This window comes from Labeo rohita, chromosome 22, assembly GCF_022985175.1.
Source record: "Labeo rohita strain BAU-BD-2019 chromosome 22, IGBB_LRoh.1.0, whole genome shotgun sequence".
Taxonomy (NCBI): Eukaryota; Metazoa; Chordata; class Actinopteri; order Cypriniformes; family Cyprinidae; genus Labeo; species Labeo rohita.
In genome coordinates, this window is record NC_066890.1 from 52524726 (window position 1) to 52538891 (window position 14166).

The 14166-nt window shown below is 37.7% G+C and overlaps 1 protein-coding gene across 4 annotated transcripts in view; it reads left to right on the top strand.

The window, feature by feature from the left end:
- Window positions 1-14166, top strand: part of asic1b (acid-sensing (proton-gated) ion channel 1b) — a 227665-nt gene that overhangs the window by 174687 nt on the left and 38812 nt on the right. The window contains exon 1 of one of the 4 annotated variants that reach the window (XM_051095500.1): window positions 12161-13220. The exons of the other annotated variants lie outside the window; for them this stretch is intronic. Within the exon in view, the coding sequence (XP_050951457.1) occupies window positions 12618-13220 (603 nt within the window). The 5' untranslated portion in view covers window positions 12161-12617. Of the gene's footprint in view, window positions 1-12160; window positions 13221-14166 lie in introns of those variants that run through there. 4 annotated transcript variants of the gene reach the window in all.

Consider the following 14166-nt stretch of genomic DNA (forward strand, 5'->3'; position numbering starts at 1 on the left):
TGCCTGAACATTAGAGGGCGCCAGAACACAGAGAATTACACTTATTCAATGGACTCTAGGACTCTGTCCATTGAGTGCTGAACTTCATCACAAAAAAGCATGCGGAGTTACAAAAGGAAGAATCAAGTTCATTTGTTTTATGAATATGCACTTATGCAGAACAATAAAACAGATTTAAAGCAGCACATTTGGTTCAACGCCGCCAAAGAAAACCACTTTGTTTCTGAATGGAGATTGAATTTCGGACGTCGACTGCATATTGAAGTCAACATGAAATGACTACTCTTAATATTGTTTCTTGTCATTTTGCCTGATTCCCTATTGCATTTTGTACTAAAGAAAAACATGTTTGTTGTAAAAATGTGCTGTAATCTCTCTGAAACAACAATTTTAGTTGTCTAGTTGTCATGTTGTTGTCAACATGTCTAGTTCATGTCTAGTATGCCATGTAAGGTTAATTAACTATATTACCATTCACTCAATTCCTCAAGAATATATCAAGTCACGGCCATATTTCTTATTATTAAATATCTTGCTACATTTATAAATGGTTCCCAAACACCATTTCTTGTCGTCATGTGACAAAACAGTGATTTATAGCAGATAGATTCCGAGTCCTTTCAGGTGCTGTTCCTTGATATTTTTACAAGATATTTTAAAAAGTTCAAGTGCAACAATATGTGGTTCAGATGCGTCGAGCTGGCAGTCTGCAGCACAAAAACAATCTGTACGAAGTGCCTTTCTGCAAGTTGCATGCCCACGCTTATCTTGTTCAGAGTAGTGCTGTGATAAATTCACCTCGGCTTTGTTTACCGCGGTAAAGCCGGAGGTGTGCGGCTGATCTCCATTGCCAACGGCAACGCGTTGAAAGCGCGTCATTGTGTTCTCAGGGTCTTGAGCGAGACGCAGATCTTAGAAAACTGATAAGTATTCGTCTCTCAATGACAGTCCTCCCACGTGTGTGTGCAGACGCTACTGAGAGCTTTGATTTACTGCGTGTTTTCATACCTGCCACGGGGGGAAAGCAGGGACGTCGGACGACTTATTTCAGTGATGGATATGGCGCATTATCTCCAAGACAATCAACAATTAACCTACACGCAGGCTTATATGACGTCCTTCAGGGGTTTGTAAATGCATGAGAACGTTCTCTATTGACAATAAGACACTTCCAGCTGTTTGTTAGAGATCTTATTCAAATCCATATCTCAATTAAGTGTTCATAAGTTGTATTAGTCATTTAAGGCAAGACACTACAGGTGAAAAGTGTTTAAAAAAAGCTATCACCATACCTTTCTCAGCTGATTAATTACTAGATGTTACATTTTGCATTGGGATAGTTCATCCACAAAATTAAAATTCTGTCATTAATTGCTCACCCTCAGGTCGTTCCAAACCTGTAAGACCTTCGTTAATCTTCGGAACACAAATTAAGATATTTTTGATGAAATTTCAAAAGCTTTTTGAGCCTGCATAGACAGCAATGCAACTACTACGTTCAAGACCAAGAAACATTGTAAGAACTTTGATAAAGTAGTCCATTTGACATCAGTGGTTCAACTGTAATGTTATATAGAATAACTTTCCTTTTGGTAAACTTTTGGCAAAAGCCAGATTTAAATTTCAGAACTTGTATGATACATATCACTCTATCACTCCATAAATCAGAAAATACAGTCAACGGTCAGAAAAAAATCTAGCATTCCTCCAATTTTCACTGAGATTGTAATATGGCAGGACGAGATTTTCCAGATGAAGGCCAAAGGAATGACCCTTTCAGCCATTGCAAGAGAAGCTGATCATTCCAAATCTGTGATTTCTCAAATATTGCAGGTTTACAATGACCCAAATCCTCTGAAGACCCCTAAAAAGTTTTATCGTCCATATAAGACGAATGCACGAGAAAGGACAATTCGAAGACTCTCAATGGGGAATCGGTTCAACACTCAAGACTCTGCAGTGACAAAGCCTCTCATTATCAGAAAGAATCAAAAGACTAAGCTCATCTTTGATGAGGACCATCTTGTGTGGAGAGAGGAGAACTGGTCCAAAGTTCACTTTAGTAATGACAGCAAGTTTAAAGAGCAAGTCTTATGGGTTTTTTTAAAAATGTATTTTTTTTTTCTCTTTCAGTTTGTAATGTGAACAGTCTGCAAAGTTGTTAATTAAAAAAGTGCATTATACAAAGAAATTGTCAAAACTAGCCAATCCGTTTCGAAATCATTGACAAACGACGTTATGTATAAATATATATTATGAGAAAATTACAATGTTTTCTGACCTTAGATGTATTTAAACCTGTTGTAGGGGACTCCAACACAATATTGGGACACTTTAAAAACACCATATGACTTGCTCTTTATATGATGTATATGGGTATATATTAAAAATATTCTATTTTTTTTTTAAGCTTAGTGTAGCAGTAATTCTGGAGGATATAAAAGTAAGTTATAGAAGAAAGAAATAGCCAAAAATCTTCAAACTGAATAGAAAAATAAAGTTTTTCCTGAAGTGTCTTGCTTTAATTGGAACTTGAGTGCTGTTTGAGATGTTCAAATATTAAAATGACTCTAAAAGTTATAAGTGAAATGGTGTGAAAAGGGTTATTTGTATTATAAATGAAATCAGACGAAGTGTTATAAACCCTTAAATGTCTATTTTGGATGGTTTATGTCCACTAGTCTGAAAAAGATGTGTAATGGAGCAAAACAGCACAAAATTTAAAAATGGACTAGAAAAACACATTTTTTGTATTGACTTAATTGGAACTCGCGTGCTTTCCGGGATGTTAAAATATAGACCAAAATATTGGAAAGTTGAAAATGGGCTGTAAAAATGAAAAGTGAAATAAGGCAAAGAGGGTGAAAATCCCATAAATGGATCTAATTAGGAGGAGCGTGACACATGGGCCCGACCTGACACTGAAATGTGCCAGTAAGCACTTATCCCAGCTAATTGGCTCGTTACTTAATCACTAATGGCTTCTTAATGTTTCCATCCTTCATTTTAAGTAAAAAAAGATCCAGATCCATCTGAAAAGGTAGGATTTGCAGTGTTTGGGTTGAGGATGTGACAGCTTTCGTGTTTTTAAACTCACCTTTGAAGCGATTTACACTCGGCCGCGTTACAGTTCAGCCGTTCCTAACTGAGACAGATAAACTCAGATCTGCAGCTCAAATCAATTGCGGAGAGCCAGAGAGGCTTGGATTGTAGTATCTAAGTGATTTCAGGTATCTGATTATATGTTAAAGGTCAGAGAAGCATGTCTTTGTGCATAGATGTGTTTTCATAGCCTGTTTTTATTTGTGTACTTGCGACTTTCTTGAGGGGTGTGTTGATGTTTTCTGATGTATATTGTGCACAGAAATGTCAAGCGTTTGTAAAAATCGCAAGATTGCCTTTCTGAGATCTCAGTGCAGAAAGAATCGACTGGAAAACTTCAAAATCGTTTGAAAGGAAGCAAAATGATGTTATGAGCACTTGAGAAAGAATTGATTTCGAATACGTTTTTAGAGTTTTTTGGACACATTTTGCACATTTTTGGAGTGGTAAAGAAACTTGATTCTGTCTGTGGCATTTTTGTATGTGTATTTTTTATTATTTATTGTTTTTTTTTGTTTATTTATGTTGTGTATTTGTTTGTTTTGTCATTTTGCATACCTTTTTGTATTTTACTATGTGAACGGCTTTGTAGAACGATATAGATCGATAAAGCTCAGCTCATTTTAAGCTCAGACCAAAGTGTAGCAGACATTCTGGAGGAAATAAAAAAAGTTTTCAATAAAATGCAGGAGTGAAATTAAATTCAAAAGGCTGTTGGTTGGAAGTGTACAGGATCAGTGACAGAAGTGATTCAGATATGAGGTCAAGCAGGTGTTGAAGTCTATCAGCCATACACATAAACACAAGCGTGTGTTTCCTGCAGGGTGAAGTCGACATGTCCTGCCTCATTACTCTTGCTCTGTATGTGTCTGACAACTGCTGTTATCCGCTTTCCCTCCACACAGACACACACACGCGTGCAAACAGGCTGAGGTATACCTGGAGCTGTATTAATAGACCTTGGACAGATTGTCCGTGATGCAGACAGGTGGAAAGAGAAGTACAGCTTCCTAGATGAGTTGAGATGGTTTGAGAAAGCACCTGTCTCATATTTCTTCTAAAATCAAAAGAAATACAAGAAATTAATGTCCAGATGCTAGGGGTATAACGGTACACGTATTCGTACCAATAAATTTTCGGTACGGGTCTTTCGGTTCGGTACGCATGTGTACCAAACAATTACAGCATTTTCCCGCCAGGAAATTCAAACAATAAATGGCGTTTTGACAGTCTTTGATGTGACATGACAGATTGCTGTATAAACGCCTCGGAGATCTGCTGTTATGGGGTAGGGATCTGTTCAAAATGGCAGCGCGGAACGCGAGTGAACACGATCATTACTTCCTCTGTGCTACTAGTTTTAACGCGAAATAACATTAATGAACATTACATGCCTCGTGTAATCGCTCAATCGTGTTTCAACCGCGGAAAGACGTCAACAAACAGCGTGGAAATAAAACGTAAGGTATTGTTTCATTTACCTCAGGCAAGTCATCCTGTGTCCACAGCTCGTTAGTTCACTAGAGAAATGAAGTTTAGAGAAGAGCATTTCGCGAAATATTCAACTAAATACTATATATTTTACTTTACCTGTTAGGGGTCATTCACAAAGAACGCATATTTGCGTTTAAAAACGCGAGACGTGCTGTTGAGACGTGATGCAATAACGACAATATTCAGTGACAGAGATACTTCTGGGATATTTTTATAAGGAACAAGTTGTCATAATTGCTTGAAGAAAGGTTATATAATTCAGAGTTTACGAACACAGACACTATGAGCGCCTCCCCCTACATATGGTCAAATAAAACAGTTGTCATGCGACCTTGCTACTGTAAAGAGAAGCTTGCAACGCTTGCCCCGCCTCCGAGTTCTTCTGTTTGGTCCACTGCTTTGGAACTGACATTGACTCAAGTTGAAATTCTTTTAACCAAAGTTAATTGTTGATTATTATATTTAAAAATAAATAGTATTTAAGTTTGGGTTAAGTTGTTATTTGTAACCTTATAATGTAAATGGGCTCCCTATAGTTTAAAGCATGATTGGTGAGGTAGATTTTTATCACCAAGACATTTTTTATTATAACTGAATGTTTTTAAAGAAAGAGACACTTACTTAGAAGTTAACCACTGTTTATTTAAAAAAATAATAAAATAAATAAAGATTAGTTTTCTCCCCTGCTATACTGAAATCATACCGAACTTTGATATTAAAACTCAGGTACGTACCGAACTGTCATATTTGTGTACTGTTACACCCCCAGTCCAGATGCATTAGTGATGAGAAACTGAAGTGAAAATGTGCTACATTGTCATGAAAATAATTGTAGTCTAGTGCAAAATATCTTATTTGGAATGTTTTTTTTTTTTTTTTTTTTTCTGATAGGTGACCTTGAAACATTAATTTATTCACCATTATATTTTAAATCTGTATCTGTAAAGCTGATCCATGTCCTTGTGAGCATCAACAGTGAATGATCCTTTTTTAAAATGTCTTTCATGTTGAGTTGAATGAGTCTGATTCTTGCTTACAGCTGAGTTTTGTCGTTATTTGACATTACAGCATGTTCATCCTACATGTTCGTCTACAAAACCTCGTTTAGTCATTAATTTTTGATGAAATGTGTTTTTCGTTTTAACTTCAAAGTCTGACTTGAGCTTCATTTCTGTTAGTGTTCGCCTAAGTTGAACCTGTGCCAACTTCCGCATGACTTTGGAAATGAATCAGTCGCCATTATATACTCTTTATTCAAAGACAATTTTGAGATCAAACAAACCTAAATAACTCCTCATGGGGCTGAAGAGAAGACAGCAGAAATCGCTGATGTTCACACGGTCACCTGAGGTGAAAAACTCTAAAAATAAAATCGAGTTCAAATGTAAGCACGGCACCGACTGAGATTATTGCATCTCGGGGCGAGACTTTGATGTCCCGCTGCTCTGAAAAAACTGACAACACAGTGCTGGGAATTCTGACCTGTAGCGCGGTTGATGCAGATATGTGCGTTAGAAACGGCTGTTTATCTTTGAGAGGCTCTCAGGGAATTCTGGGAGAAAGTCTGTTATTTATTATGGAGGTTGTCTCTGGAGATGTTTCCACACTCGAGCATTTGAGTTATTGTTGCTCGTTTTTTTTCAAAGTTGGTCATGTGAACAAGATTCATATCGGCAGCGAGTCAGAGAAGCTGACCCATGCGGAAAGGTTCAGCTCAACCCGTCTGTGAGTCGTTCATCAGAAGTGCCTCACTAACACACACTGACTTGCCCGATGCTGCTTTTTCCTTGTTTCTTTCACTCTGTCTGTTTCAAAACTCTGAGGTTTCTTGCATTTTGCATCCCAAAAGTTTGGTTCCTTTCAGAACGTTAGATTGCTTCAAACCTTGGTGAGATACTTCACCGGGCGTATTTTTTGACATTGCAATCACCATTATTGTTCTAACCTAGTTAGGCAGCATTGAACATTTTGATGTTCTTTTTGTGCAGTTTTTGTTCTCTGCTTGAACATTATTTCTCTTGTTTTGACTGCTTTAAGCGATTTTTCACTTTGTTTTGAACATTCATCTTGGTTCAAACTAGTTAAAAACCCTTTCTCTGTGAAATCAGACATTTTGAATGCCTTTCAATTTCAGTTCAAAACATTTTTAACTTTCTTTTCATTTAAATGTTTTCTCCTGTTGTAAGCATTTCAAACTATCTTTCTCTGAATTCAAGTCGTGTGATAATTTTCTCTGAACTTTCAGTGTCTGAAATTTTGCTTTCTTAAATCGAATCATTTGAATCTCCCAATCTTGAACATTCTTTCTTCTCTTCAGCTGTTTTGAATGAACTCTTCTCCGAATTCAAAATTGGAATGTTTTAAACATACCATCTCTTGAATCTAATAATTCTAATCAAATCTAATCAGCCTCAGACACAGGGTTCATCATAGAAATACTGTAAAATGAAATTCCAGGACTTTTCAAGCACTACTTTTTGGATTTTCAAGGACTTTAAACCTAGATCTTACTTATCAAACAATGTCTTTCGAATTCTAAAAAAAAAAGATAGGTAAATAAAAATATACTAATAAAACAAATCAGCAAAAATAAAGATAAGCACATGCAAAGTGTTACTACTAAAGTATTACGCTTTTACTATAGTAAAACCATGGTTAATTTTCTTAAGGGATTTGTATTTGTGTATATCTCTTTTTTTTTCTTTGTTTGGTAACTGTACTGCCTTAATTGTTTTTTTCTACTGTTTAAGAAAAAAATCTGAAAAAATGAATCGCGAAACTGCTCCGTAATCCTGATGTGTAAATGTGTAATCATATGCGTTTCGAAGGCTCGAACTGAGTAAAATGTGCAAACATAAACGAAGTTCCAATCTGAATCAAATGATTCGCAATCCATGCTCCGAAGTCCCAATTTGAATAATGATTCACCATCATTTCAGATCATAAGTCAGAGCGCCAGATTGTGAATCATTTAACTTACATTGGAACTTTACATATCGCAAATCATTTGATTTAGATCTGGACTTCAAATCGTGTATCACAATCATTTGATTTGAATCATTAAATTTACAAAATGATTCACAAACCCGTTCTGCCCTAAATCAAATGATTCACAATAGGCCCAAGTCCCAGTTTGAACCAAACGATTCACTGTATGCGATCCGATTGGAATGCTTCGAAACATTCAAATTATTTTGTGTCGCATTGTTTTAACTGATTCAGAGTTTCCAAAAAGCTCAGTTTCACATCACTATACGTGATTTTTAAAATCATTACAAGCAATATCCAAATTCAAAAATGAATGGCTTTTTTAGTGTAATCAGACCATTGCTAGTGAATCTCTTACAGTGAATGACTGAAGTGTCAGTGATCAGTCAGAGGGGATTCAGCATAAATGACTCAGTTGATTTGGTTCATCTGTTCCTGTTTTTGCATCTTCAGCCATATGTTACACGACATTCAGTACTACTGGTTTAGCTTGCTAGTTTTATGACATTAACTAAAAAAAGTATTTTTTTTAATTGTATGCATTTTGCGTCAAAATACGTGCTTATTGAAAAAATTAAACACTTATTTCATAGATACATTGTCTTTCAATAATTCAAGCACTTTTCAAGTACCTCTTGTGGAATATTGCTATTTTCAAGGGTTTTCCAGGCCTTAAAAAAAAAATCAAATTCAAGTACTTCAAGCACTTTAAGCACTTTGTACGAACCCTGCAGACGTAACACCTACGGACTGTTGGCTGAACATCTGATGCATGCGGCACACAAAATTGGAAACACTTCAGGAGTTTCAAAGTTGTAATCTGATTGGTTGAATTCTACAGAATTTCCAGAAGAAGTGTGTGTAGTGCTCTTTAACGTTACGCCTGGAAACAAAGATCCTGTGACACCAAACCCCCTCATGGAAAAAAAAAAAAAAGGGGCGTGTCTGTGGCGGTCTGACAAAGTTCGATATTTCACCATGTAAAAGGAAGTTGTTATATCTCAGCCATACAATGTCTGATCTGCCCCAAACTTAACCAATCTGACAAGAGTCCTGGCCAATATTCTGTTATAATCATAGCGCCACCTGCTGACAACAGGAAATGACTTGTTTTACACTAACTTGAGCATGCAATGCCCAATCTGCACCAAACTTCACGTTTGGTAAGAGTCCTGGCCCGAAGACATCTAAAGGCCAATATTCAGTTATAATCATAGCGCCACCTATTGGCAACGGGATATGTCATGCTTTGCACTAACTCAAACATACCATGTTCAATCTGTACCAAACTTCATGTGTTTGATCAAAGTCCTGGCTTGAACACATCTACATGCCAATATTCAGTAGTCATAGTGCCACCAGCTGGCAGCAGGAAGTTTGACACATATAAATGACTTTGAAATATTTCTCAGATATTTATCATTTTAAGAGCATATTTCTCACGTTCACTGTTTTCCTAAAGCCAACTGGGTGGCGGTGAGCCCGGCTGCGAGGGCCGCTTCAATGCTGTTCACAGCTTTAATTTCTTTTATATTTGTTTTCTTGATTCAGTTGTCACAGGCATTCTTTCCTCTGATTACATACATTCAGATATAAAGTACATTCTTTAGGTTTCCTAATAAATGTTACAGTACAGCTCATTAGGTTTAGAGAAACAGTCATTGTTTGTCTCTCTCTGTTGCTTATGTTTTCTGTTTCTGGCTTTGTCCATGATTTATTCTGTCCTTACATCCACTGCTGCATTGCCCAGTGTTTTATTTCTTTTCCTTCATTCTCTTTCTCCTCTCGTTCTCCGTTCTTTCCATAAACCTGAAGCTCGTCTGCCATCATTAGAACTGAATTGTCTCTTTTATCGCGTGTGAGAGTCATCTCCGTCCACAGCTGCAGAGTCTCCGCAGAGGACACTTGGCATAAGCCTGGGTGCTGATACAGGCAGCTTTCCAGATCACTACAGCATACACTAGTGGGGTACTGAGGACTGGGTTTAGTATGCAGAATGCTAAATAAGAATGGAATGACCAAACCAGCTTACAGTGTTTATCTCAAATTGAGATGTGATTTGCCAAATAATCAATCAAAATTCTTAATATGAATTCCAATCTCAAACTGCTATCCACCAAAAGATTGTAATGCCATATTCGTATAGTATTAGAGCTGTTGACTCATTTGTGTCTATTTGTTAAGAATAAAATATTGAAGTAAGTGAAAAACAAACTTGAACAGACTACATTGCCCAAAGTTGCGTTTCAAAAGACGAAGAAATCAGACATCATCAAATTCAATTTCTCTCAAGAAATACAACGTCTTTCATTAGGCAAGAAGTGCCTTACTTTCGCTGGAGAAATCAATGAGCTATCGTAGTAATGTTTGCCATTTCATCCCAAATGGAAGGAGCCGTATTGCTGTTGTGCTTTCTGTTTTCCCTTTGTTCACCGTGAAATAAACCACTCTAGACCCCATCAAGGCTATTTTGGGCTGCAAACGATTTTCCCCATAAAATGCAGTCTCAGTTGTGGCTCTGTCATGGTTTTGCTCTTCGAGTCTCTTCCTAAACCCACTGGCCATCTTGCTAGTGTTTGCTATCAGTTCGCTAACTGATTAGTAGCTTAAATTGGTATTGCTTTGAACACACAATTTCTGCACTGTAGGAGTTTTTAAAAATATATTCTGATTCTCTTTGTTGTTTCTGGTTTTAAAATATCTATTTTGTATCCCAGTGTAATGTTGTGTAAAGAATGCGATTCTTTTGGGTCATTTGGTTGCTTTTCAACCATTATAAAGAGGGTTCACTTTGGGCCTTAGTGCAACGAACCATTTTATACACAACTGAAAGCACTGCTTTTTATTTCAGGCCAAAGGAGATGTATCACCAGCGCATGTCCATTTAAGAGGCTGCGAATATAGAAAAATCTTTAAGAACTTGCATCAACATTTTTAGATATTTTTCAGTCCTTCCAAATCTGATGAAATGTTTTCCAATCTTTTAGCCCCTTTCAGGATCAAAAAGAATACATCGTTTCTCTGCGGCAGCAAACCACGTGGAGGCATTTTCCAAAAAACACGCTTCAATTCATTCTAGGTTCGTAATAAATTGGTCTTTGGCGGCGAGCTGCAGACTAAGTTTTGCCGAATACTAATTTGCGTCTTCATCTGGGTGTTGATGTAGCTCCGCGTGTGATTGTCCCCAAAGCGGAGCCGCATCCTCTTTGATGAAGACGCTTGTAAAAAAGCGTCTGTGACTGTTGAACATGTGGGTGTGCAGTGATGAACAGCCACTGGGGTCCCATGCCAACTTCACACGCCTCAAAAATATGAAAAGATTTAAAAATCATTGCTATTCCTTCTGCCTGAGCCATGAAAGCAACCATTTTTTTTTCTCTGCGTTTGTGAAAACATAATCCTTAATTTTAATTAAATAAATATAATTTTCAGTTAGTATGAATATATTGCAAATATGCAAGTTCAAAAAATTCAAATATGTTTTAGAACTATCTTTAATTAATGCAGTAGTGTTTGCTACAGTTGGCAGAACAAATCTACTCCGTCACAAGAAATGTAATTTGTGCACCACTACAGTTAAAATAGCTTTCAGGATAAACTTCTAGCATATGATCTGTTCTCTCTCAGAAAATAACTTTAATTGTTTTGTGAGCCTCACATACTCTTTAACATTAAACGGCTCTTCTTGGCACATATCTGATGTGACTTTAAAATTAAATGTCAAATGTGAGTTGTAACACCTCCACTGTAATTTATTTGTGACATTCATAGCTCCCTGCGTATATTTTTTTCTCAGTAAAACAAATGAAAGGACGGCAGAGGACACACAGTGCTTGAATATCCACATATCCGCCCACCGGCATTTGCCTCAGATAAGGCTGAACACATCCGGGTGTTTACAGGTTTGTTTTGGCACGGCGTTCTGGTCAATACTGTCCTCTGTTGTGTACACATTTGGACAAGTGCCTTTGTGAGGCATCTCAGAGCCTGCCAGTAAAAAACAGGGCTTATTGACTTTGAACACATTGTTAAGGTAAGTGGGCCATGACCTGTGGGCGTCGTGCCCACTTTCCCTGCTTGACTAACAGCCCGAGCTTAAGAGTCTAACAGGGTGCAGGGTGTGATTATTAGTCTGAATGATGCATTGTAGAACAGGCAATTAAAACGGAACCTTATTCTGATGTAAAAAGCACTATAGTAATGTGAATGTGCTGATGTCAACATGAGTGTTCTTGTGATAGATGCTATTTTTGATGCTTGGCTGCTTCTGGTGTAAAAACAGAATGCCTGCTGCTATTTTAGATATCATTTGTTTTCAGAATGACCTAGTGCAAAATTCAAATTTCTATACATATTTTACATACATATTTTATTTATTAAAAAATCATTCATCAACAGTACCAGGCTAAATTAAGATACAAATGTGGTGATATATTTTAATCTGACATTTTATGGGTTTATTGCACTCTAAATGTATAACGAAGACGTCTTTTTCGTCAAATAAAATGGAAAAAGAACATCTAACCGCCGCAATAAGAAAGTTCAGTGAAGTAACAGGCAGCAGAGGATGAGCGCGCTCACAGAGCTGAGAGCGCGCGGAAGGGATGAAGCACGAGCTGTTGCTGAACCGAGCGGCTCCAGCACACGCCAGTGATATACTTCGACTGAATTTATGAAAATTGAACTTCAAAGTGGGATGTCAGATTTACAGTATGGCATAGAACAGCACGAGTGCACGACGCGAAGAAAATGTGGCGAGGTGTGCGTTGCTGGCAACAGTTGAGAGTTTTACGCCGGCTATATTTCGCTTCTCTGAGAGGACAAAGCTGGAGGAAATAATATTTTACCGTCCTTATTTACTACAGCGCTGTACTTCAAGCAGTTTTGATGATTCTGCAGATTTGTTCCGCGCGTAAAACGCCTCAGGAACAGAACACCGCGATGTTTATTCGTTTTGGGGAGCCTTGAGGCGTTTAACGGTTCGCTTCTGAGGTAAAACTGCGCGCGGCAAAGGACTCCAGACCTACCCCAAAATGTGCCAAGGCAACGCCGCACCGAAGCAACGCACGGAAGGATCGCTAAAGGAAGCTGGGAAGCTTTTCTTGAAGCACACGACTTTTCACGGATTGAGGCACGTCTTTCTGAGCGGCTCGTACCCGCGAAGAGTCGCTTGGCTGCTGGCGTTTCTAACGGCGTTAGCGCTTCTTTTCACTTGGTCCTCCAACCGGGTCCGATACCTGCTCTCGTCGCCGGTGTACACCAAGGCGCATATGGTTTACGCGAAACGCCTTGTATTTCCCGCCGTGACTATTTGCAACCAGAATATCTTACTCCCGCGTCGTATGAAGAAACCGGACATCTTTAGCGCGGGACGGTGGCTCGGACTCTTCGGGAAAAACTGGCAGGTGTCCGCCGCGGTTCGAGAGGCGCTTGCATCGCACGATGACGGAACTAATAGTGAGCCGCCCTGGTCACCGTTCTCTCGCATACTAGACTTCAACCACTTTTTACCCCCTCCTCGAGATTCTCAGCCGTCCATGAGGCAGTTATTAGACCGTCTGGGGCATCAGCTTGAGGAGATGTTGCTTTATTGTCGATTTCAAGGACAACTGTGCGGACCACGTAACTTTAGTACCGTAAGTTTGCGTGCATTTAACTTGACGATAACAAACTATTCCAAAATTGTTTTTATAGCAGAGTAGATAACAGTTTCTTTCTTGTACTTGTTTCATTAAAAGAATGAAACGCTTTGTTTGCTATAGCATACTACCATACTGATACTATTTCTTCATTATGTGTCGTCTCTGCTGTGCACCATGCAAACTTGAACGGTTTTCATCTAATTTAATGCAAACATTGAAAGTATGGGCAGTTGTATGCACATACTGTGTGGAATACAATATCCCACAATGCACTGCTTCGTGACCTTCGTTTCCAGTATGACTGGTTAAATGCAAATAATTTCAGCTGCTATTTGTGACCCTGGACCACAAAGACAGTCATAAGGATTTTTATTTTAATTAAGGTTTATACATAGGCTATAAATACATATATAAATAAGCTTTCCATTGATGTATGGTTTGAGATAGGACAATATTTGGCCGAGATACAGCTATTTGAACATCTGGAATCTGTGGGTGCAAAAAATGTAAACATTGAGAAAATCGCCTTATGTTGTCCACATGAAGTACTTAGCAATGCATATTACTAATCATAAATTAAGTTTATATCTGTTTATGCTAGGTAATTTACAAAATATCTTAATGGAACATGATCTTTACTTAATATCCTAATTATTTTTGGCATAAAAGAAAAATCGATAATTTTGACCCATACAATGCATTGTTGGCTATTGCTACAAATATACCGGTGCTACTTGCGACTGGTTTTGTAGTCCAGGGTTAAATTTTAATATATTTTTTTATTATTATAATTATACTTATTATTCTATTGTCTTAAATGCTGTACAGTATAGCCTACACTACATATTGCCTACTATTTAAAAAGTAGAACCAGTGGTATTATTGAACTGTTATTATTGTTTCAGTATATAGCATATGAACTTTTTACAGTATGTGAAGT